Source organism: Arvicola amphibius, chromosome 1 (genome assembly GCF_903992535.2).
Source record: "Arvicola amphibius chromosome 1, mArvAmp1.2, whole genome shotgun sequence".
Taxonomy (NCBI): Eukaryota; Metazoa; Chordata; class Mammalia; order Rodentia; family Cricetidae; genus Arvicola; species Arvicola amphibius.
In genome coordinates this window covers 192,966,339-192,992,237 of record NC_052047.1, presented here as the reverse complement: position 1 = coordinate 192,992,237, position 25,899 = coordinate 192,966,339, and the positions used below count along the sequence as shown (strand labels likewise).

The 25,899-nt window shown below is 44.4% G+C and overlaps 2 protein-coding genes across 3 annotated transcripts in view; both read right to left on the bottom strand.

The window, feature by feature from the left end:
- Rbm20 (RNA binding motif protein 20) overlaps window positions 1-25,899 on the bottom strand; it is a 193,436-nt gene that overhangs the window by 154,453 nt on the left and 13,084 nt on the right. The window lies entirely within an intron of this gene.
- LOC119804602 (eukaryotic translation initiation factor 1-like) lies at window positions 6,782-7,066 on the bottom strand. The gene has a single exon (XM_038316027.1). It carries the CDS (start codon window positions 7,064-7,066, stop codon window positions 6,782-6,784), a length of 285 nt encoding a protein of 94 aa, XP_038171955.1.

The following is a 25,899-nucleotide window of genomic DNA, read 5'->3' as shown; positions in this document are numbered from 1 at the left end:
TTAAATAAAAAAATAAAATGCATTCATTAAAAAATATGAAAAATGGACTGGTGAACTGGCTCAGTGGGTAAATGTACCAAATCCCTGGGGCTTACCTGGTAGAGGGAAACTATTGACTCCTGATCTAAAACTCTGTATATGTGCCACAACCCACCCCCTTAAATCTTAAGGAAAAAAAGAACAAATAAACTTGTCACAACCATGGACAAGAACGTGTTCTCTAAAGACCAGTGCTTCTCAGCCTATGGGTCTTGACCCCTAGGGGAACAAACAACCTTTTCATAGGCGTCGCCTAAGATCCATCAGAGAACACAGACATTTACATTATGAGTCATAACAGTAGCAAAATCACAGTTATGAAATAGCGAAAATGGTTTTATGGTTGGGGGCACAACACGAGGAACTGTGTTCAAGTTAAAGGGTCACAGCAATAGGAAGCTTGAGAACCAATGCTATAAGGTCCTTTGTGGATTTTGAAAGCCTTAGATAAAGCAATGTAAGTGGAAAATAATCTACAACTAGAGAATGTCACCTAGAAGAAGAGCACCGTGTAGACAGTTCTGGGATGCACAGGACTTCAGTGTGAGCAGCACCTGGTAGCTTTGGTCATTGCTGCTGGGACAGGCATGGCTAGCTGCCATTTCCTCTAGGAGCATGGCTAAATGCTACTTTTTTCCGTTATGTTTGTTTAAACATCTTGGTTACAGTCATTTCCTGCATTGCAGAACTCTAGACTATTGAGAATATTGTTTGGGGTCTCTCCAGAGAGACACAGGGCACTTAGCTATGGTCAGCACCAACAGGAAGCAGGAACTGGCAGCCAGAGGACACGGATCCCTTCAGGAGATCCCCGTTTGAGCCCCCTGGAATGCACAAGTGGTGCCAGAGCCTGTGCCAAATCTCAGGACAATAGCGGCGTCCTGGGTTTACCCTCCAACTTTTGGAAGACAAAGAGAAATGGATTCAGTTCTTAGAGTGCTGCAGAAAGACAGGCAGAACGTATAGCCCATTCCGTGGAGACCCTGGAAGGAATCCAACGCCTAAGATCCGCACTATTATTGCAGGCAGTTGCCAAGCAAATCCTTCCTGAAGCAATCCTCTCCCTCATCCCTTCTAATCCTCGTGGACTCCTACATATATGTGAGGAATACAAGCCCACACAGGCTATCATTTCCTCCCAAAGATGCTTATCTCTCTTTGATAGCTGAGGAAATACAAGTTCAGAGACCTTGGAAGACAGGACAGAACTAGCACGTGACATCAGCAAAGCTGAACTCAGGTTTGTGTGACAAGGCGGCCTGACCAGTCCATCTGAACTCAATTCCTGCCACATGCCAGCTACAAGTTACTGCTTCATATTCCAGGTCCTGTGCTATAAAGTAGACATAGGAACTGCCTATTTCAGAAGGTTTGAGGACCCCATAAATGTGATTTATATTAGAACCACATTTTGTAAGCCCATAGTAGTAGTGGTGGTGGTGGAGGTGATGGTGGTAACTGTGAAGGTGATTGCGGTGGTTTCAAGAATAAGCTTTTATTCATTCATTTATTTATTTATTTATTTATTTATTTATTTATTTATTTTTGGCTTGGAAGTCTCTACACAAAACTAAGCCAACATCCTCTTTAATTTTTTCCCAACAATTATATAATAAACCCTAATCACCAAAGGAGGCTTTTTGTTTGTTTGTTTGTTTGTTTATTATGTATACAATATTCTGTCTGTGTGTATGTCTGCAGGCCAGAAGAGGGCATCAGATCTCATTACAGATGGTTGTGAGCCACCATGTGGTTGCTGGGAATTGAACTCAGAACCTTTAGAAGAGCAGGCAATGCTGTTAACCACCGACCCATCTCTCCAGCCCCCTTGTTTCTCTTTTTCTTACCACATTCTCCCCTGGAGGTGGGGTGTTTTGAGTGAGAATGTCCCCATAGTTGCAAGTGTTTGGATACTTGGTCCCCAGGTAGCAGGACTGTTTCAGGCTGGATTCAGAGGTGTGCCTTTTTGAGGAAGTGATACTGGGGCTTTCGAAAGCCCATAGCAGCCCCCACTCTTACTCCTTCCTGTCTGTGGATCAGGAAGTAAGCTCTCAGCTTCTGCTCCAGCACCATGCCTGCCTGCCGACCTGCCTGCTGCCATGCTCCCCTCATGAATATCATGAACTAACCTTCTGAAACTGTAAGCACGCCCGCAATTAAATGTGTCTTTTTAGAAGCTGCTTTCGTCATGACGTCTCTTCACAATAGAATAGTAGGACACAAGGCAACTTCACTGCTTCCGTCTGTCCATAACCTTCTCCCTGCTTCCTGGCTCTTCCAACCGTGCCACCTCCATGCTCCCCCATCTTCCCCAGTGCTGAGGCCCACAGTTCATCTTCTGCCACACAACTTGTATTCCACAGTTCTGGCAGTTAACAACATCGTTAGCAAGCAACCATGCCCTGTGAACAGAGAACTCCAGTCCTTGCGGAAGTCACTAAGCATGCCAGAGCTTTGCTTGCCTTATCCGTGAAGCTTAGTTACAAGCTCCTCGAGGTCCACATGAGACACTTCCATATCCTCCCCAGTCAATGACACAAAACTAGTGTGTACGTGTGGACAAGCACACATCCATATAAAACAGGCACGTCTCCTTGTGGGACAATTCCAAGGTTATTAGCTTAAATTATTTCAAATTCCAAGAGGACAGATGAAATGAGGAAAGAACCTTGAAAACACAGGCACTAATGGTCTCAAAGAAACCAGACTGTGCATGAGTGCCAAGATTTAGGCAGCGATCATCTTGAAGCGTGCAATATTCCCAGCTTGTGAAGATGCAGTCCGCCTAAAGCACTTAAAATTATTTGGGGGGGTGGGGAGTACTTTGCCAAACAGCATTTGATTTTGAAGAGTGGAGCCTGCTTTCATGATGCACGAGTTGAGCTTTATTTGGGAGAGGAAAACACAAAAAGGATAAAGTGCAAACCCAAGGTCCGCCTGGCAGGGCAGGGGCTTTGTCATTTTTGAGCCTGCATCTTGGAAAGGACTACGGGGTGGGGGAGGGAGGGCAGCGACACCCACAAACCCCAAACTGTGGGTAGGAGCCCACCCCTGCCCCCGCGATGCACTGGCGGAGCTCATAAGCATGAGGGGTCCTGGAGCCTTGGGACTGAGCGCGAGAACCACCTCTTCTACCCCGACTTCTCGGGTTTCCAGTTTTTAAGCACCTATCAAGGTTGAAATGCTACATCAGCTGAGCAGAAACGTCTGGAATTTCGTGGAGGGCTGGAGCCGACCCAGGCTGGGGGACTGAGCCCCTGCTTCTCCCTCCAGGCACAAGGGCAGCCGGGTCTCGTCAGGACACTCATGCCAGCGCCCTCTAGGCGGCGACAAGCAGCTCAGTGTGCTCACAGAAACCAAAGGCACCCGCCCAGGTGGAAGCAATCTTGAAACCTTAGTTCTCCGACTACAGTCCGTCAGCAAGAGAGAAAGGAGTCCCTCCACACACGGCTAAATTGAATTCCTCACCAAAATACAAGTCCCAGGAGAGACGGCTCCGCATTACAAGCACCAACTATTCTTCCACAGGATCCAGGTTCGATTCCTAGCCCCCACGGAGTGGCTCACTGTCTATAACTCCAGTTTCAGGGAAACCGATGTCTTCTTCTGTTCTCACCCCTAGAGAGACACATGTGGTGCACAGGCATACATGCAGGCAATACACCCTATACATGATAATAAAAAAAAAAAAGAGGAAAGAAAAATGCATGCACCAGCCCTTCTGCTCCTGCTGGTCCATTAGCGCCCCCTTCCAGCCTCCAGGCATGCCTGTAAAACACTCATGCACACAAAATAAAAATGAATGAATTTTTTAAGCCTAAAGAATTCCTAAGAGATATGAATGCATGTCCCTATAAATGAACACTTAAATTTTTTTATCTTTTCTAGAAAAAAAAAAAAACTTAAAGGAAGTCAGGGGTGGTGGTTCACACATGTAATCCCAGCACTTGGGAGGCAGAAGGCTGAGGAAAGAGGTGTGGAGGTGGTAATTCTATTAGGGTTTTTTTTTAATCTTGATCTACAGAAATATATTTGTTTAACAGGTACAATACTAGGGTAAGCAGTGCTCTCAGCCCTTTACCCATACTTGCTGCTTTCTGATACTAACTTTGAAAAGGTAGGTACTATAGCTAGCCCTGTCACAGCAGGGTTCCTGTGCTGTAACAAACCACTGGGTTGGTAACACAGAAGAGGTTTATGTAGCTCACAGTTTTGGAGGCTCAAAGTAAAAGATTAGATGGCTCTGTAGATAAGACTCTTCCAAACCACCACAGGTTGAATCGTGTTAGAATGTTTGATTTAAAAACCGACGTTTGAACAAACTTAAGGGTCATTTGAGGGGTTGTATGGAAACCTAATACGCTAGGAGCTTTCTGAAACATGAACATGTATGAAGGTAACCTAAATGGCATCACTAAATAATGGGGGAGATAGAGCCCCAGTTGGGCATTGTCATCACCAAATGAAAAGTCGAGTTCTGGGAATGCGTTATATCTAATCAAATTTGTTGGTAAGGGAGCCCCAGGGGAATCCCCAAACAACCCAGGCTACTGCCGAGGCTACTGGTTGCTCTCTACAGACTGATAGGGCCCTGTTGCTGAGACAACACCTATACACCTCTCTGGACATAGAGAAGTCGAACAGGGGTCCATCTAGAGCCTTCACCCTTAGCGGTCAGGGTGTTAAAAGATATTCTGCCCACCACCAAAGGAAAAAGATAAACACCAACTGGTGTGGGAAGCCCGTTCGTGTACATGCTGCTTGTATTGGCTAACTTAGGCCTATGACAGGGCAGAGTAGGGCTAGGCAGGGAAACTAAACTGAATGGTGGGAGAAAGAAGGTAGAGTCAGTTAGAAGCCATGTAGCCACCACAGGAGACAGAAGCCTCTGCAGGAGTCTGTTGAAACTTTGCTGGTAGCCCATGACCTCTTGGTGATGCACAGATTAATGGAGATGTGGTGTGGGAGGTCCTTCTGTCTATGTGTTGTTTTTATTGGTTAATGAATAAATCTGTTTCAGTCAGTGGTTTAGCAGAATAGAGTAAGGTGGGAATTCCAAGCAGATAGAGGAGGAAAAGAAGGCAGAGTCAGGGAGAAGTCATGCAGCCGATGCAAAAGACAGATGCCCGGCACAGGACTGAACCTTACCAGTAGGCCACAGCCACATGGTGATACACAGATGAATACAAATGGGTTCATTTAAGATGTAAGAGCTAGCAAGAAATACATTTAAGTTGGCTAAACAGTATTGCAATTAATATAGGTTTTGTATGTTTATTTCATGTCTAGGTGACCGGGAAATGAACCAGTGGGCTCCGCCAACAGAGATGGGTTAGTTTAGGATGTAAGAGTTAGCTAGAAATATGCTTAAGCTATTGGCCAAACAGTATTGCAAACAATATAGTTTCTGTGTGATTATTTCAGGTCTGAGCGGCCAGAAATGAATGAACAGCCTCCAACTACAGATAAGCACATCAGCGTGTGCCAGCTAAATCCACATAAAACCTGAGAGAACTTGGAAAGGAATTCTAGACACACACACACCACACACACACACACAAAGCTTAGCCGCATTCTTTTTCAGATAGGTTCAGTTTGTTGGTGGCGAGCAAGGTTGCAGGGGTGTAACGGATTCTTTAAAAGAGGTCTCCCTGGTTCCGCTTTAGCAGCAAAAAAACGGTGCAGTGGCAGCTTCCTGGTCTGCCAGCACAAACAGCTCTGACTCTTGGGGGAGGTTCAGCTATGGAGCACTTGAATGGCATTTGTGGGCCCCGGGGCTTGTATGTCCACTTGGGGTTAGGAGGAAAGTAGCTGAGACCACGCCCATGGCTCAGCGCTCCCCCACCCCAGGCATGTGATGGGATTGAGTCTGCTAGGCCTGCACAAGCAGGAGAGCATGGCAGATTCCCGCCACCGTACACAGAGATATATCCAGGCACACAGTGCACTGCATGACAGATTTAGCTATTACTCAGATAAAAAGGGTTTATATGCTGCGTGGTGCTACCCAGAGCTGAGGTAGTGAGGATGGCTCCCACCCAGCAGTCCCAGAGGCTGCAGTGAAGTGCCTCCGCCATATTGGAAGCCTGAGAGGCAGAGTGGTATCCAAGGCCACTGTAACCAAGCTGCTTACCACTGTAAAAGCACTCCTTGTCTGAAGATAATTACAGAGAAGCAATAAAGACAAATTCAGATGGAAAAGATCTCTAAATGGGTCGCAGTATTTGATAAATGTATGTAGGCTTGAGAGGGAGAAGAAAAATATATAGAAGAAAGTAAAACAAAGTCTTTAAAAAAACAGAGTACAGACAGTCACAGAGTAAAGGAGTAAAGATAATAAAATAAATATTTAACTTGCAGAAAAAGTAATAAAGAAAAATAAGCCACAAAAAGATGGAAAATACACAGAGAGTCTGAATTGTGTATATTACTGTGTTTTCTTTAAATTTTTTGACATACAGAAAGATATTTGATTCTGGGGGCTGCTAAGCTAAGCCAACATACATATATATTGGCTCTTTTCAGTTTATTGCATGAAGGAGTTACACTCATCCAAGTGAAAAGCAGACCCCAAATGATTACATTATACAAGCTGTGAGGTTTTTAAACTTGTGATAAAGGACAGGAGGGAAATTCTACTCATTGCAAGGAAATCCTCACTTACGCTTCAGAGAGTCACAAACACTTAAAACCCATGAACTTTCAGCTGACCGTCCTTAGCCAGTCCAGTCTCTGTTAGGAACTAGAATATGTTCTCGTGCTGGTCACCCTGTAGCTGAATTACTTCTCTATATTCTGGATGCTCAATTGCAGAACAATTGCAGGCAAATTTCTTCTTAAACACCTTCACTAGTTTCTTCTTATCATATTCATCAGCGATCCCTTGGACTGTGGTAAGGGTCGTCCTGCCGTTTCTCTGTCGAATTCTTATATAGATATAACCCTCAGTGCCAGCAGGAAGCAGGTTATCACCCTTACTTGCATCAGCAAAGGGGTCGAAAGAGTGGGGGTTCTGAATAGCAGACATACGATACAATACAATTCCTTTTCCTCGGTGGAAAAAGCCTGCAGAAGACGGCTGCAGGAGAAGGCAGGGGTAGGGGGTATGGAGCATCGGGAAGTGAGGGGGCCTTGAGGGGGAGGCAGCTGAGTCCTCTGTGACTGCTCAGTGACTCCAACATATATATTTTAAAGGTAACTTGACTTCAGAATTTGAGTCTAAGGATATGTTGCTTTGCAAAAGAGATTCTGCTTTTGTTTCCACAAAAGATGAGAACCTGTGGATTCCTTCCAGACTAATGTGGTTTAATGGACCAAGACCATGAAAGGTCTCCATGAACCCTAAAAATACTTCACCCAGTAAAATGCAGGAAGCAGTTTGGAAAGAACTATGCCCAAATTCTCAAATATTGTTGGTGTAGGAGTTCCTTCTGTTTGTGTGTTGCTTTCATTGGCTAATGAATAAAGAAACTGCCTTGGCCTAGTTGATAGGGCGGAACTTAGGTAGGCAGAGAAAACAGAACTAAATGCTGGGAGGAAGAAGGGCAGAGAGAGAGAAGCCATGGATCCTCCACCTGGTAAGCCACCTGGTAAGAATCTCTGGTAAGCCATTGCCACGTGGAGATACACAGATTAATGGAGGTGGGTTAAACTAATATGTAAGAGTTAGCCAACAAGAAATTAGAGCTAATAGCCAAGCAGTGTTTTAATTAATACAGTTTCTTTGTGGTTATTTTGAGGCTAATCTAGCTGGGCAGCTGGGACAAACAAGCAGCCCTCTCTCCTTACAACATATTGTTTACATATAAAGGGGGGATATGATATAGAGTTGAATACTTTGAATTGGTATAGATCTTGGTTTATTGATACAAACTTAAGGTCAATTTTGTTAAATATATATTCTGCTCTTGATTAAGGTATTGTGTTTGTGCAGCTCATTTAAAATGTAATGTATAATTAAGAAATATAGATTAATAGATATTTATCTGTAATAGTCAAGCTTATAATCATGTTAGTTGAGTTTTCTAGATATATAAAGATATATTTCAATTAGATAAGTATTCTTCAAAGACTAACAGACTATGGCATTTAAAAATTAAAAACTTAGGGCTTTCCATGACTATGAGACACATCTGACCTTAGCAGCACCAATTACTTAAAGAGGAAAATGAGCATCAAAGAGGCTCCTTATGGAGTTTGTTAGCCATTTAGGCAAGAAACTGCTCTTGCCTGGACTGCTTGATGTTATGCTGTATGAACTGGACATGCAAGACCCACAGAAAAATGACTGCTGAACTTGCCTAAAAGTGAGATGGTCCTTCAGGGTTCCTGCTTCATGAAGGAGTCTGCCAGACATTCTGCAGGACACAGAAGAAAGTGACTGATAAACTGCCAATATAGGTGAAACTGTCTTTGAAATTTTCTGCTTCATGGAAAAGTCTGCCAGATATTATGGGCCTATAGGCGGAAGTTGGTTGCCCCAGTGATACAGAGGAACTCTGGGTGACTATGCAAATAGTGTGACATCTTTGTCAATTCTAGAGTTTTGGAAGTTGCTTACAATGCACTTCCTGTTAACTTAGGTAATACTATATCTGTTTAGGGTCTTTGATGGAGTTGAAGAATAAAGAGTTATAGTTTCTCTTAGTTATGATAAAAGATATTAGATATAAAACTTTAGACTCACAAAGATAGGATAGATGATAGAGTATTTTCCTTAATTTGCCAAATGTAAATGGATGAATATTGTAACTATAATTCTTGCTTGGTAACTGTTTTGTTGCATGTAATTTTACTATGTTAAAGTTAAAAAGTTAAAACCTTCCTTTTCATTTAGACAGAAAAGGGCAGATGAAGTGAGAAGTCCTTCTGTCTATGTGTTGCTTTTATTGGTTAACTAATAAAGAAGCTAATAGGGCCTATGACAGGACAGGCTAGAACTAGGCAGGAAAACTAAACTGAATGCTGGAAGAAAGAAGGTCAAGTCAATGAGAAGCCATGTAGCCATTGCAGGAGACAGACACCTCCACCCAAGCCTGCTGAAACTTTGCCAGTAGGCCGTGACCTTGTTATGATGCACAGATTAATAGAAATGGGTTAGTTTAGGATATAAGAGCTATCCAGAAATACACTTAAGCTATTGGCCAAACAGTATTGCTAATAATATAGTTTCTGTGTGACTATTTCTGGTCTGAGAAGCCAGGAACAAACAAAGAGCCTCCAACTACAATCAACCCCACTACAAACCCTTAAATCTACGTTGGTGACCTTCATGCATGATGCAGTAGTGCAACAGTGGCTCAGGGCTATGTGACTAACCAACCACTACCTGATTAAATTTAAGGCCCATTCCCAATACCGATCCAGTGGCAAGAACCTGGGACTAGACAGACCAGAGAGACCTAGAGTAAAGCTAAATACTACTGCTCTGCTAAAGGAGCATAGTATTCTGTTGCACCATAGATCAGTGTCTTGCTCAGTCATCATCAGAGAAGCTTCCTCCTGCTGTAGATGAGAATAAATACAGAGACTATCGCTGGACAATGTGCAGAGAGTGGGAAACCTTGGAACGCAGTACTAAATGAGATTATCGCTATCAATTCCCTTTGTTGTGGCTTAGGAACTCCATGAAAGAGGAAGGAAGACTAGAAGAGCCGAAGGGGACAAAGAACATGAAGAAAACAAGGCCTTCTAAACACGGCAGGACTGCCACACTTGTGAATTTACAGAGACTGTGGCAGCATGTTCAAGTCTGGGCCTGAGGGGGTCCCATTTGAGAGTGGAAAAGGACATGAGCCTCTGGGGATTACTCCAACTGATAACCACCCACAAATGAAAAACTAGTTTTCTCCAACAGAGTCTCACTAGGTATACAAACCTCTCTTGAGGCAAGGCCCCATGCCCAGAAGTGAATAGCCAACACGGAACTAACTCAATGACATGTTTGAAGATCCGCTCTATCTCATGATACTTTGGGCTTTTTTATCCTTATCCTACAGGTCTTTTGCTTCTATATTATGGTTTCTAATTTTGTACGTATTGGGATTTCTGTGTTTGTCAGTGTGTATGTCTCCCTGTCTCTGTGTGTGTCTTGAGCCTTTGCTTAGGTTCTCCATTTTGTCCTATTCATGTTTGTTTTTATTTTATCTCTTTTAGATGATTATTTGTTTCCTAATGAGAGAAAACAATGCAGATTTGAGTGGGAGGGGAGGTGGGAAGGATCTGGGAGAAGATGAGGGAGGAGAACCATAATCAGAATATATTGTATGAAAAAATATATTTTTTAATTTGAAAAGATTTGGGGGAAATACATTAGAAATAAAATAATAACTGCTGCTTGACTTGCTGGTTTGCGTTTTATTTTTTTTAAGTTAACTAAATTTTGGTTTGGGATTAGAATAAGATTCCCAACAATTTCTGAAATAGCCCTGAAATATGTCTGCTATTGTATAATAAACATTAATGAGACACATCATTCTCAATATTGGCAATTATAACATCAAAACTCTGAAAACCTTTAAAGATAGTCTACCTTCTACAGTCTCAAATATTTAGCTAGGTTTTAATTCTATATGTAAAAAATAAGCTGTCATATCACTAGTTTACAAACTTGCTTTCAGCTTTAGTAAGTGGTGAAATTAAATGTATACAAAGGAACTGTTTATTAGAAATAAACTTATGGCTTACTCCCACATCTGGCTTATATACCTATCTCACATACCAGTTTGCTCCAGTCGTGGAAGGAATTCTTGTGAAAGGAATGGTGGATGGAGAGCTCAAGAAACCTTGCTGTGAAGGACCTACAGGGACATGTTCTTCACCTCCTTATCCGCCTTTCTGTGCTAGCCAAGGTCCCTAGAGAGACCAGCGAGGCTGAGGCCACTGTTTGGGTCCAGGCTGATATAAAACCCTCAGATCCTCTAAGAGGGCAAGTTGAAACAAAGAAAAAATGAATAAATCAGACAAAAATTCTATTCCCCTAACAGGAACAATCGACGGATGTGAAGCGAAAGGCTTTCAAAGAAAGAAGTCTTCAGAGCCACTAGGTAAAGCTGAGTACACAGAAAACAATAAGACTATCAGGAACAGGTCAGTGGCATGAAACAGAATAGGTTGAGAGATGGTATGTGCTTCAGCAGCTCTGACCAGGAGTTTGTCCATTGACCACCAAGCCCGAAGTTTCATCCCGAAACCAGAGGAGCATCTACCAATCACTGTGTACTTAAGGGCTGGGGCTCTCACGCCTATCCCTCCCCCACCATGCCCCCTGACTAACTTGCAGACCCCAAAACACCAATCTGTCTGGGAGAGCCAGACTTAAAATTTACTGCAACGGAATGAAAGTGTGAGGTTCACAGATCTGAAGCCAGTCTGCTGAGCCGACGTGATGTAATTTAACCCAAAGCCTTTTTTTTTTAAGGAACATTAAGGCATGTAAGTAACTGGCTTGTTGAATGACAGACAAAAGCCTCTGAGATATTTTTCAGACAGAGAGTAGTGGCCTTTACGCACATCATACTCCATCATGAGCGCTTTTAACAGAAGATGGAGATCATACGTAGAAGGAGCTGATTGTTTAAATACCACTGCCCTGCCCTGCCCCAAAGTCAGATGAACACATGTGCACATTCCGCCCCACACTCCCTTCTGTGCCCCAAAGTCAGATGAACACGTGTGCACACATCCCATCCCATGCTCCCTCTGTGCCCTGATGTCAGATGAACACGTGTGCACATACCCCACCCCATTCTCCATCTGTGCCCCAAAGTCAGATGAACACGTGTGCACATTCCGTCCCACACTCCCTTCTGTGCCCCGAAGTCAGATGAACACGTGTGCACACATCCCACCCCACGCTCCCTTCTATGCCCTGAAGTCAGATGAACACGTGTGCACATACCCCACCCCACGCTCCCGTCTCTGTGAGCAATTTTCACAGTTCTCCAGCTGTGGGCACCAGTTACAGGTTAGCAAAGCAAATAGCTTATATCAGTTCAGTTATTTACATATTAATTACTTGCTTTGTTTGTTTGTTTATTATGGTGCTGGGAATTGAACCAAGGCATCGGGATAGGAAAACTGTTCTTACACTGACCATCTTTCTTTGTTTGCTTATATCTTGAGTCAGAGCCTTTACAAGTAGATAGCCCAAAATGACCTTGAACTCCTGCTCAAGGGCAGGCAGCTTCCTGAGTAGCTGGGATTACAAGCATCCACCTCCACTCCCAACTTTTAAACTTAATTTTATTTATTTTTGAGAAAAATCTTACTCTGTAGCCCAGGCTAACCTGGAGTTCACCATGTAGCCCAGGCTGGTCTCATGCTTTCTGCAGTCTTCCCTGTTTCGGCCTCTGAAGTGGGATCATAGGACTAAGCCACCACACAGGGCTAAGCATTTTAAATTAACCTGTGCACTAGCCGGCTTATCTTCCATGCTGCTCGGGAGAAACTGAAGGAAGTTTTTATCTGTAGTTAAGAATAACGTATCTTTAAACAATATTTTTTTTTTTTAGATAATCTTCCCACATAGCCTAGGCTGGCCTCAGCTCCTAAACCTCCTGCGTCAGCCTTCCCGGGGCTGAGATTATATAGGTATGAGCCGCCGCGTCCAGCCTAAACCACGCCATCTTCAGAGGTTCGGGACTACATGGGTTGGATATGTAATCAGGTAAACAAGCATGGAGAAGGACTCGCCCTGAGCTAATTGATACTTTTCCCACATAAGCTTTTCAACAAACACATAAAGAAACAATAACAAGCGCAGGTTGGGATTTATAATGACCAATACGTCTTTTAAATACTTTATCAACTGTCCAGTGGAAACTGCTATAAGAAGTCCACAAAAGACCCTCGTCCAGACTGAGCCTTGGCTTGCGCTCTGCCTCTTTTATGGTCCCCAAAGGGCAGCGTTAAAAAGGCTTCCCGCAGGGAACTGCTGAGGCTTTTAAAGTTCCCATCCCTCTCATCACTCATCACCGACTCTCTGGGCAGGAACCACACTTGCCAGGTTTTTTTTTTTCTTTCCCTCCCTTCCCACCTGTCATCCAGTCTCCCCTGGTATGCCAGCCAGGACCATGGGCACTCTCAGCTTGAATGACCGAGTCCTGTCTACAGCCCAGAGTTTCTCCTTCAACTCAAGTGGCCACCGACGAGTTGGAGTCTCCCAGAAAAAGAAGCCCCAACTCCACAGGCAAGCATCAAACACAGCGCAGTGTAACGGCTGAATACACCTTATCCTTCAGAACAAGTGACACACTACCAGTGCAGAATATACAAACACCCAGAGCGAGGGGAACGGCTAAGGGCCCCTACCCTCCGGGAGGGGGCGGAGAGCAGGGAGGGGGGCCCCGGGACTCTCGGTCCACCCAGGCGTGCTCAGGAATTCCAGGCAGAGATGCTTGGCATAAGTAAGTAATTGAGTGAAGGGAGATCTAAAGAAAGCCCTCACATTCATATTCATAAGCTAAACTGAGTTAAAAATAGACTCAAGAAGGGCCTGACTTCACTTTTAATTTTAGCCTGGTGATCAGCATGCCCTAAAGACAGACAGTCACCAGGCATTTTCCTGAGTGCGATGATCTTCATATTTTTATAAAAAGGAAATGCAGCATGTTCTATTAATAAAAGTGCTGTGCCCTCAGTTAAATCCGGACAGTTCATAAATCAAGGCTCCCTCTGGCCTCACCTCCCTGGGCCTACAGTTTGCTCACACCCAAGCCCCCCACAACCGGGCAGGTCACACGTGTTGGGAGAAAGTAGCTCAAGGCCTCGTGTCACTGGGTCTGTTATCAGTGGCAGGGCTCCTGGGCTCTTCCCAGGTGGTCAGCGCATGGGCCAGTACCTCCTAAAGGGCACGTGGAATCGCCCCCATGGCCAAGGTTTCAGAGCCCTGTGTGGACTGAGGTTTAGTGGGGGTGGCAGTGGGGGAACCAGGTAATATTCTAAGAGGGAAACGGGGAGAAAGGGGAGAAACTGCTGCTTGCCTGGAAAAGGTGAGCGGCTGCCTCGTCCTTCTAACCCTAGTGATGGCAATGTCACTTTGGCCTCCAGTTTCCGTGACGTTTACTTCCCAGCCACGCACCCGGGGACCCTTTAGGGACCTGTCGGGTCACAGAGCAAAGCAAAGGAGACCAGGTGGGAAAACTGTCTCCCTCAGAGTGCTAAGCCATCATTCCACACTCAGGCAAGTAAGCTCCAAGTAAGACTAGGGCTGAGTATGTCCAAGTCAGAAGCCACTTCCAAATACACAGTTCCCCGGGCAGCTTCGGGATTCTCCAGGCCCCTGTGAGCTGCATTTCTACATTTAAAAATATTATCGTTTATTCATTTATTGGGGAGTGGGGATATATACAAGTCCCAGCTGGCCTCAGGACAACTTGTGGGGTCGTCTCTTTCCATCTACCATGTGGGTCCAGACTTGCCTAGTCAGGCTCCGTGGCAAGTGTCCTTTCCCACTGAGCAATCTCACCAGGCCCCACCTGCTGTCTTTTATTTCTGAGGAATTCAGCCTTCACCGTGGCCATGCACTATTAAACATAACGCGGATCGTTCCGTGCCCTCCTTCAAACAACTGAATGAGGCAGACTGAAGATACTGAGATGCAGAACACTGGCCTCGGAAACCCTCAATGGAAACAATCCGGCAAAATCTAGGCCCAAGAAAAGCATAAGTTCTGCAGAACTAGGGAGAAACACCCTGAGCTGTGGAGTCTGGGAGGTGGGAGTCAGAACCTGTGCCAGTCAGTCCTAGCACCCAACTGGACAGACTCCGGACTCACCTGGGAAATGAGCCTCCGGCCGTGCCTGTAGGGGTTATCTCGACTGCGTGTGTCAACTGGTGTGGAAAGATCCATCTGCACTGTGGACAGACCGCTTCTCGGCTGGGACCCTGGACTATGTGAGTGGGGAGAGGGAGCTGAGCTAATGTGGTCTAGCACTCTTCCCTTTCTGATTATGAACACCCTGCGACCAGCAGCTTCAAGCTCTGGTCACATTTGCTTCCTGGCCTCGATGGCATGTATCCTCGGACTGTGAGCCGGAAGAAACCCGCTGTCTCTTAAATTGCTTTGGTCAGTGTTTTATCCCAGGAACAGGAAATGACAAAGACAGGATCCCAACCTTCCTACTGGCCAGATGACTCCAGAAGGGTATGTCCACAGCTCAGCTCTGCACTCGGGACACCTGAAAACCTGAAAAGGCTCAGTTGGAGTCCTGTTTTAGTTTCATATCATGAACATTCTCAAACTATACGAAAGTAGAGAAAGTATAATGAATTCCCGAGGACTTATCACCAGCTTCAAAAACTATCAATCCGAGGCTAATCGTGCTTACTTCTACTTCCATCCCATTTGAAGAGGAGCTTAAATACATCATTTCGTCTCTTTGCTACTATATAACTAGAGTATAGCAATCTTCAGCATAATCACAGCGGTATTACAACTATGAGTAAGTCAGGCATGGGGCGTCTTGGAGCCCCTTATCATTAGCCTGAGTCCTTTTGACAAAGACACAGTGATATTTGACAGTTTCTTTGTGTTCTGGTAAAGATAAGATACTTTTTTTTTTTTTCTTTCCCAGACCTGAAATCAGCCCTCAGTGGAAAACTGATTTGAATGCCAGAGTCTGGATGTTACAGGTGTTCCCTCTACCTATGTATGCTGTCCAGGGGACAGAGCTAGAAAATATTTGTTCAAGGAAAAGTCCAAAGGAGGTATACACGAGTATTTCCAATTCCAATTTTACAGTATGGGATTGTTCACTTTGTATCTTTGATTGTAAAACTGATTTTTCTTTTTTGCAAATTCAAAATTGGATTTTTTGGCTTCTAACAATGCAGACACAATTTTTTATCTTGTATGGATGCATATGTATATACAGGTATAATCACTAATATATACACATACACACATATATATCAGGGTTACTGTGGTGATGTCAGTATTATAATATCAATACTGAAAAACAGTCCCAGACCTCCCCCTATCTTTCCCTTGGCATATATTCTAAAGCTAGGGAGACGGCTCCATGAGAAAAATGCTTTTTATAGAAACATGAGGACTTGAGTTCAGATGCCAGCAGTCACACAAAAGCTAGGTGTGGCAGCATCTTCCTGTGACCCCAGGGCTGGGAGAGGGCGGTAGGCAGATCCTAGGGACAGTGAACTCCTGGTTCAGGGAGAGATTCCCTTCTCAAACAGATACACTGAGAATGATAAAGGTGGAAACCCAGGTGCACCTCTGGTCTCTCCGTGTGCACATACGGACACACACAAATATGATGTGGGGTCCCCTCTGTGTGCTGTGATTACAATTAACAAATAAAGAAACTGCGTTGGCCTGTTGACAGAACTTAGGTAGGGGGGGAAGACAGAACTGAATGCTGGGAGAAAGAAGGGCAGGGTCAGAGAGAGACACCATGGAGCTGCCAGAGATAGACGCTGGGAATTTTACCCAGTAAGTCACTGCCATGTGGCAATATACAGATTACTAGAAATGAGTTAAATTAACATAAGAGTTAGCCAATAAGAAGTTAGAGCTAATGGGCCAAGCAGTGTTTTAATGAATACGGTTTCTGTGTGATTATTTCGGTTCTGGGCAGCCAGGACAAACAAGCGGCCTTCCTGTTACACAAACATACTCAAACATACACAAACATACTCACACAAATATATACTACACTATGTTTATAACATCAACTTACTACAATTTAAATTTATCTGAAATAATACTCCAACTTGATACCCAAGTTTTTCTTAATTTTGTTTTTATTTTGTGAGATCACCTTTTCTGTTTGTAGTTGATTTTGTTTATAATTAACTAAAATGTAGGATTCTAGAGTCAAATGTACAAAATAAATTCAGAGAAGTTTAGTTTCTACCCCACCCACCCACCCATGTCCTCCTTCCGTATATAGGTAACTTTTTAATTGGTTTATTCTAATTATTTTTCTTAAATGTTAACAAGTAGATATGTGTGATGGTTTGAAAGAAAATGGTCCCCAAAGGGTATGGCACTATTAGGACATGTGGCCTTGTTGGAGGAGGTGTGCCCTTTTTGAAGGAAATGTGTCACTGTGGAGGCAGGTTTTGAGGTCTCATATATGCTCAAGCCATACCCAGCGAGACGGTTCATTTCCTGTTGCCTTTGGATCAAGATGTAGGACTCTCAGCTTCAGCACCATGTCTACCTGCATGCTGCCTTGCTTCCTGCCATGACAATAGTAGACGAAACCTCTGAACCGAAAACCAGCCACCCCAATCAAATGATTCCTTTATAAGAGTTGCTGTGGTCATGGTGTCTCTTCACAGCAGTAGAAACCCTAAGGCTATATATGTTTCTTAAAACCATGCTATCTTTCTCTTCTGAGTCCTTGTTCCCATTTCACAGAAGACTCTGGTGACCACTCTGTCGCCATGTGTCAGATGGGTCCCCACTCCTCTGTGTAGCATCAGAACACAGTGTTGGCATCTCCTTCTCCACTCACCCCAGTATGTGGGGGTTTGAATGAGAATGTCCCACACAGGCTCACCTGTTTGAGAATTTAGTTCCCAAATCAGTGGCACTGTTTGGAAAGGTTACAGAAGCTTTTGAAGGTAGAATCTTGCTGGAGGAAGTGTATCACTGGAGGTGGACTTTGAGGGTTGTAGCTTTGCCTAACTTCCTGTTTATGCTCTGTCTGTCTCTCTGTGTGTGTGTATATGTGTCTGTCTATCCCTGTGTCTGTCTCTCTCTCTGTGAATATGTGTCTGTCTGTCCCTGTGTCTGTCTCTCTCTCTGTGTGTATATGTGTCTGTCTGTCCCTGTCTCTCTGTCTGCCTTTCTCTCTCTCTGTCTCTGTCTCTGTGTGTGTGTGTCTCTCTCTCTGTCTCTCTCTGTCTCTCTGTTTCTCTCTCTGTCTCTCTCTCTGTCTCTCTCTCTCTCTGTCTCTCTCTCTCTATGTCTCTCTCTCTCTCTTTCTCTCTCTGGGTCCTGCATGAGATAAAAATGTGATCAGTCAGCTTCCCACTCCCACAGCCCCACTTTCTCTACCATGATGGAGTCTATTCCTCAGGAACCATAAGCCCAAATGAATTCTTTCTCCTCCGGGTTGACTTTGGTCCAACATTCCATCACATCGGCAGGAGAGTAATGAATGTGCTCATTGGTGGATGTCTTGAGTTGTTTCCCAGTCTTTTAAGAATCTCTTTCACAGAGTACACACATGGCTCCATGCATATCTCTTTCATAGCTCACACACATGGCTACATGCATATCGCTTTGATCCTACTCGCCCCTCCTTCTGTGTCATCCCCCTTCCCACTCACACCAAACTGATGGAGGATTCTCATTGGCTAATAAACAAACTGCCTTGGCCAGCCCTTAGGTGGGTGGAGTAGACAGAACAGGAAGAAGGAAGTGAGGTAGATAGCTCAGTCAGATGCCACGCCTCTCCTAAATTAGTCAGACCACCGTGCCTCTCCTCAGAGAGATGCGAGATGCGATGGAGCCAGCCGTTCAGACATGCTGAATCTTTCCCGGTAAGACACCATTTGTGGTGTTACATAGATTATTAGATATGGGTTAGTCAAGATGTGAGAAAGAGGCTGAAAATAATGGGCCAGGCAGTGTTTAAAAGAATACAGTTTGTGTGATGTTATTTCGGGGCATAAGCTAGCCAGTGGCCGAGAGCTGGGCAGGACGAAAAGCAGGCCTGCCCGCAACTCCACACTACACCAAACCTCTTCGCCTTCACATGCAGCCTCTCCTTTCACAACAGTAATGTGGATAGCCTTGTGCACAACTGTTTCCTTGTTTCAGCCTTTGTGTACTGGGGCTGTGCCTATAAATGGGAATAATTGTGCAAAGGTACACGTGTAATTTTGCTGGGCATTGCCAGCCTCTCCCACAGAGAGGTTGGGTCATTTCATGTTCACACCATGAAGGTGTTTTATAAGCTATCTTTAATTTTTAAAAATGTTTTATTGCATTGAATGTGTATGCATGTACACATGTACATCCACATTCCTATGATGGCACATGTATGGAGATTTGGGTACAATTTGTGGAAACTGGATCTTTCCTTTTACCACGTTTGCCCCAGGAATTGACCCAGTCATCACTCCTGGTGGCAAACATCTCAGCCCACTGTGCCGTGTTCCTCCTTAGATTTACTTTTATAAAACCAATCACTGAAAGAGGTTGGTTAAAGCCATCTGGTTCAGCTCTCATCACTGGGGATTTTCTTCTGAGACAAAGCCAGGCCCCAGGATTCACTTCTCCACCCTGCCTGCCCAGGTCAACACTGCGTGACTAGCTCCTCCTCCACATGAAATATTCGGACACTTGCCTGGATCGGAACCTGGAAGGTCACCAGGCTGGGAGGGGCTCCGACTGCCTCTCCCTTCCCTAATCCCCTTACATCCTTTCTAACAAAACACAGATTTGGTTTGGAATGTAATGGCGCCACAGCCAAGTGCTGGCTCCTCTCCACACCACACCGCTGAAGATGATTTCCTCAGCTCCCCTCTCACCGCTGCCTCCTCACGTCAGATCAGATAGCGCACAGACTTTGGTCTTTCTGCTCAGCCTGACTTCGATGGGCTCGCAAAACTGCTGCTCTGATGGGAGCAATTATGAATATACAGTCATCTCCCCATCTCACTCTCTAAAACCAGCTACCTATACTTTTAATATAATGTCCTTCCCCTCTTAATAATGTATTCTTGAAATGTCTCCATATCCGTACTCAAAGATGTTGGCAGAATATTGGGAGAAAACGGCTGAATTCATTTATTGGTCCCCGCTGGCTGGCTGTGCAATTGTTCTCATCCTGTTTGGGAAGAGATTGAGCCCAGGCCTGCTGGACTCAATCTCACAAAAACAAAAAGCACAGCTCAGGTCTCAAACAATAGAGCTGAGATAGAATAGCAACTATAGAGTTGGGTCTTGGTAAGAACAGAGTCAGGGTGCCCTGGCTAACTTGATCTCCAAGAAGAAGAAAGATTCAGTGAGAACCTAATAGTAACAGAAACTATCATTGTTTGTTTTCTCTCTGCTACTTCCTTTGTGTGTGTGTGTGTGTGTGTGTGTGTCTGGTGTGTGTGTGTGTGTGTGTGTGTGTGTGTGTAACAACATGACGGAGTCTCTTTCCACCATATAAAACCTGGGGATCTAATGCAGGTCTTAGGCTTGTTTACAAGTTCTTTTACCCACTGAACCATCTCACTGAACCAAGAAACTATTCTTAAGTGCTGGGGTAGAGGCAGGTGGTAAATCCCTCAATGATATTCCCAACACTGTAGAACTTATATGGAAGAAACCAAAAGAGGATATAATACAAGCAAACCAATAACTAAATTTTTTAAGGTGGCAATTTTGTTTGTTTGCTTGCTTGTTTGTTCTTGAGATAGGATCTCACTATACAGCCCTGGTTAGTATGGAACTTACTATATATAAACCAGGCCGGCCTTGAACTCCAGAGATCCTCCTGCCTCTGCCTCCTGAGTGATTGGATTAAGGTGTGTCCTTCTTTGGGGTGCAACTTGAATAGGGTGGCTGTCTGAGTGGGTCTCACTGAGAAAACAGAAGCAATGACACGTTTTCCAGGCTCAGTTGGCACAGGTCAGCTGTCACTATGCTACAATGATCTGCTGTAGGACAAGGCCACACAGAGGACTGGCACCGTGTCACAGCTGTGTGACGGTGTTGGAGAAATGTCTTGAGATGGCAGTGTTCTGGGTTAGGCTCACAAAGCTGGTTTTTGTCACAGACACCTACCTTGTCCTTGAGGTTCTAATGTCCTGTGGTTTAAGATATTCCTGGTGGTAATGACCATGCTTGTCCTTTGTGGACTGAATCTTACAAAACTGCAGCCTGGAAAATCTCCCTGCAAGAGGTAAGGACTAAGCAGAGCCCTCAAGAATGAACTAGAATATTCTAGTTGAGGAGTGGAAAACGGTATAGGTAGGCAGAGGGAAACTAGAGGGCAATTTAAATGGGATTGTAAGCCCAGAACTGCTGAACCAAGTAAGAGTTACTCTGGGAAGGCCCAATCAGGGGCCAGAATCTCGACCTCCAGGCCATCACAAGCCACCAGAGGCCATAGTAGTGATGTGATTTAAGCAAGCAAGGAATAAGATGAGGGTTACTCCAGTGTGCATGTGTGTGTGTGTTGTGTGTGTATGGTGTGTATGTGTGGTGTGTGTGTGGTGCGTGTATGTGTGTGTGGTATGTGTGTTGTGTGTGTATGTGTGTGGTGTGTATATGTGTGTGTGTGGTATGTGTGGTGTGTGTGATGTGTGTGTGGTGTGTGTGTTGTGTGGTGTGTGTGTATGTGTGTGTGCGTGCACATGCGTGTGTTAGCACTCAGACCTGGCCAGTGAAAGAAGTTTGGAAGCCTAAAATAAGTGGGTAACGGGGCGAAGAAAGGGCAGTGGAGTTCAATAGAAGGGACGGAGGGAGCACACTAGAGCAGCCACTGTCTGGATCCTGGCTCTGAGCCGGGACTTTCCAGTTGCAGCAGAGCACCCTGAGCTGCTGCACCTTCCCTAATCCCTGCCTACTTTCCAGGGCTGTGAGAGGGACTAAGATGGGTGACCCAGGAGGAACCAAAGCTCCCTGCAAACGCTACAGCACCACAGGGCACAGTGCTGGCATCACCCCAGCAGAACCTGCAGGGCTGGGGACTTCAAATTATCCCCACAGGCACAGGCCTTGTCCCTGCTCCCTGTAACGCCGTGAGTGACGCATAGCTGTTGGACAATCCAGTCTCTTTTCTCAGACCTTTTCTTTACTTTGTTTTCATTGAGGGTGTGTGTGTTTGTGGTCTTGTACATGTATGACATGTTTGTATACATGTTTTGTTGTGTACATGTATGACATGTTGTGTACATGTATGACATGTTGTGTACATGTATGACATGTTTGTGTGTGGTTGTCTGTGTACATGTATGACATGTTTGTATGCATGTTTTGTACATGTATGGCATGTTTGTGTGTGTTTGTGTGGTTGTCTGTGTACATTTATGACACGACACACCTGTAGAAGTCAGTTCTTCTTCCACCATGTGGGTTCTGAGGATGATCATACTTGGGTTATCAGCCTGGCAGCAAGCGCCTTCACCTGCTGCGTCATCTAGCTGACCCCTGCCTTTCTTCTCTATAACAAGAGTTAGATGATTTCCTGGTCCCTTCCAGCTTGAGTTTCTGTGTCTTTGTGGCCTCAGCCACCATGCACTCTTCTGTGTTAAACTTACATGAAAAAGAAGAAAATATTGGAAGAAGACCCGTCAACAGAAGAAAGGACTAAGCTAAATGAGGGATGGATTACCAAAAACTAAGACAAAATACAAGTGTGACTTGAGCACCCTGAAGAGCTATGCTAACACACTTTATTCAAAGATGTTGGGAAACAGTTCAAAGAAATTTCATCCAAAAAGTGAATACCACATATAATATCGATGCTTCTAAAAGGGAAAATTGCCATTTGGCCTTGATATTTACCCAAGACGAAGTCTAGGTGAGGTGCAGGTGACGTTATGACGTTATGAAGGGATGTTCTGAACAAGCTTTGTTTTACAGGCTGTCAAACTGGAAAGAACCCGAGTCTGTAAATAGATGTGTGTGTGTGTGTGTGTGTGTGTGTGTGTGTGTGTGTGTGTGTGTGTCCATGTGGTTCCCACAGAAGCCAGCAGAGGGAGTCTGATCCCTGCAGCCAGAGTCACAGGCAGTAACAGGCACCTGACAAAGATCCTGAGGACAAAACTTGTGGCCTTGGGCAGAGTTCCTGTGCTCCTAACCACTGAGCCACTTCCCCAGCCCAAAGACCCAAATTGTTGATACTGGCCACATAGGTGAACTTCAAGATCATTACACTAAAAGAAAATCCAAAGCATATGGGGAATACTTATAAAATCATATATATTTGATAAGAATGAAGTATGCAGAACTCACAAAATCACATACAACTCTACAGCAAAAGCATAAACAATTCTACTTAAGCATGAGTGATGGTCTTGCATAGAAACTTCTTCAAAGAAGATGTAAGAATGGGCAATGACCACATGACCACAAGAAGGCAACACATTAGTCATCAGTGAAATACACATCAAAACTGCAGAGAAATAGCACTCCATACACGCTGGAACAGCCATAAAAATAACAATAAAGGAAAATAATGAATGTGAGCGGAGATGGGAGGAGTGTAAAATGGCAAGGCATTTTAGAAAGCAATTGGGAGGTTCCTCAATAAATTAAACATAGAATTACAATATGTCTCATTAATTCCACTCCACAACGCATACTCAGAAGAAAGGCTGCTCAGCTGGAGACCTGTGCACCAGGTTCTGGGAAAACAGCTCGGTTTGTGAAGTGCTCGCTGTGTGTCTTAGTCCCTGGTCTATCACGGTGAAGAGACACCATGACCAAGGCAATCTTACGAAAGAAAGCGTTTGACTGGGGCCTTGCTTACAGTTTTAGAGGGTAGACCACAATCATCGTGGGGGAAAGCAGACAGGCATGCTGCTGGAGCTTTACGTCCTGATCCACAAGGAGCAGACAGAGAGCACAGGGCCCGGCATGGGCTTCTGAAACCTCAAAGTCCACTCTTCCGTGACACACTTACTCCAGCAGGGCCATGCCTCCAGTTCCTTTCCAAAGTTTCACCAACTGTTGACCAAGCTTTCAAACGTATGTGTCTACGGGACCTCTCATTCAGCACCCACATAAAGCCTGGGCACAGCGGCACTGTGTAATCCCAAAGCTACGGAGGCAGCAGCTGGAGATTCCTGGGGCTTTCTGCTCAGACAGTCTAGATGAATCCGTGAGTTTAGTGAGAAGCCCTGTGTCAAAAACTAAGGCGGGGATTGACAAAAACAATAGTCACCCTCCACACATACCTGCACACATATGCATGTGCATACATGCGTGCATGCATGTCCCCTACACACATACAGGAAAAAGAAAACACTTTGTCCATTAATAGTGCAGCACTATTAGAATAGCCAAAGGCAGCAACAACCCAAATGTCCCTCAAAAGATGAATATACAAACAAATGTTATCTAACTACACAATGCACTATTGATACTAAATGCATAAAGTGTCAATACATAACACAAAACACACAAATCTTGAAATCATTGCACGATAAGGAAATCAGATAAAAATGATTAGATTTACATTAATCATACAGAATAGACAAATCCACAGAAGCAGAAAATAGGGCAGAGATTTTCAGGTACTAGGATCACTGAGTGAGAAATAACTGCTTAATTTAGGAGTATGCAGGCTTCTGACCCTGTGATGTGGTTCTTGTCACCTGCATAGTCAATGCTCTTAGCTGTGCAATCAAGCCACCAAAATAAATCTAAAAATTACTGTTTTGTGTTGGGACACATCTATAACTGTTCTTAGCCACAGGGGTGGCCTTCGGGCTGTGCATTGGACATGCCTGGGCTCTAATGGATGCCAGGTGTCCCTCAGAAGTGACACAAATGTTCTAGAACAGGATAGTGCTAATAGTTGCACAACACCATGAATGTTCCTGATGCCACTTTAAAATAGTTAAAGGGTAAATGTTATTGCTATGGTTTGGGTGTGGTTTGCTCTTCATGGCTTCATGTGCTCGGCGCTTGGTCATTCAGGATGTGTGGCAGTTTTGGTGTGAAGCTCTTACAGGCAGGGCTTAGCAGAAGGTATTTAGGTCATTGGGGGTCATTCCCCCAAAGGAGTTAATTAAGTTCTCCCGAGACCTCAAGAACAAGTTGTTAGGAATCGAGGCCACTCCCTGCATTCACCATCTTCCTCAGGCTGCTCTTTCCCTTCCCACGTCTCTTCCATGTGGCAAAGCAGCCAAGGAGGCCCTCACCTGAAGCCAGACTCATATGGCCTCTAGAGCATGGACTTTCTACCTCTAGATATAAATAAAACTCTTTTATCTTCATAAAGCATGTGTCTCCACTTGTTTTGTGATAGAAACAGAAGACAAACACAAAGGAACTATCCCAAAGGAAATAATTTTGATGAGTAAAAGGGGGGGTGGCCATCAAAGTGTGTGTGTATATATGTGTGTGTGTGTGTGTGTAAATGTGTGTGTACATATATCTTTTTATTTTACATAAAATTCTAGGAAAATATAAGCTAATCTAAAATATAAACTGAATTAGTGGTTTCAGAAATTAGAGGATCAAAGAAAAATGGAAGGATAAATTATAAAGCATTAAGAAGAAACTGCCAAGGATAGTAAGTGTGTTTATTCTCATCTTGGCCGTTTGAACTTGGCAGCTGAGGATGAACACTTTATGTACAGTTTAATGTACTTCCATCATTGCCCCCCCTAGAACTGAGGGATAATGTTTAAAGTTTTACAAATTGTCCTCGCACCTTCAAATAAATCATGGATTTTTTTTTTTTTAAGTTCTGCTTAAAGGGGGAAGTGGCTGCTTCTGTGGCCTTTCCTTAAACCTTTCTGCACGCCTCTGTCTGCCTTACAGATTCTACTGGCTGTCCCTTCGCTGCTTACGGTCTCTTAGGGCTGGAGAACACCTGCAATCATGTCTGCAAAGACTGTCAAGAAGCTCATCTGGCAGAAGCGCCCAGGGCCTTGTGCCAGGTTTCAAGTCAGGAATTCCTTTTGCTATTAATAGGAGTCCGAGACACTTTGATCATTGCTGAATCCTGGTTTTCTGAATTGGTTCAAGACTGGTCTGGTAGAACTTGGCATATGCTCGCTTTACAAATCAAACTATCCTATCTGTTATTATCTTAGCACATGCTGGGAGGATTAGGAGTGTGTACATTTCCTCTACAGGCATCAAAGTCAGGTCTTGCCTGACGTGCAGAGCAAACAGAATAATCAGGCTACCGCGTGGTGGTGGCACACGCCTGT

Coding starts and splice junctions, on each gene's coding strand:
- LOC119804602 (XM_038316027.1), bottom strand. CDS start 7,066: ATGTCTGCTATTCAGAACCCCCACTCTTTCGACCCCTTTGCTGATGCA.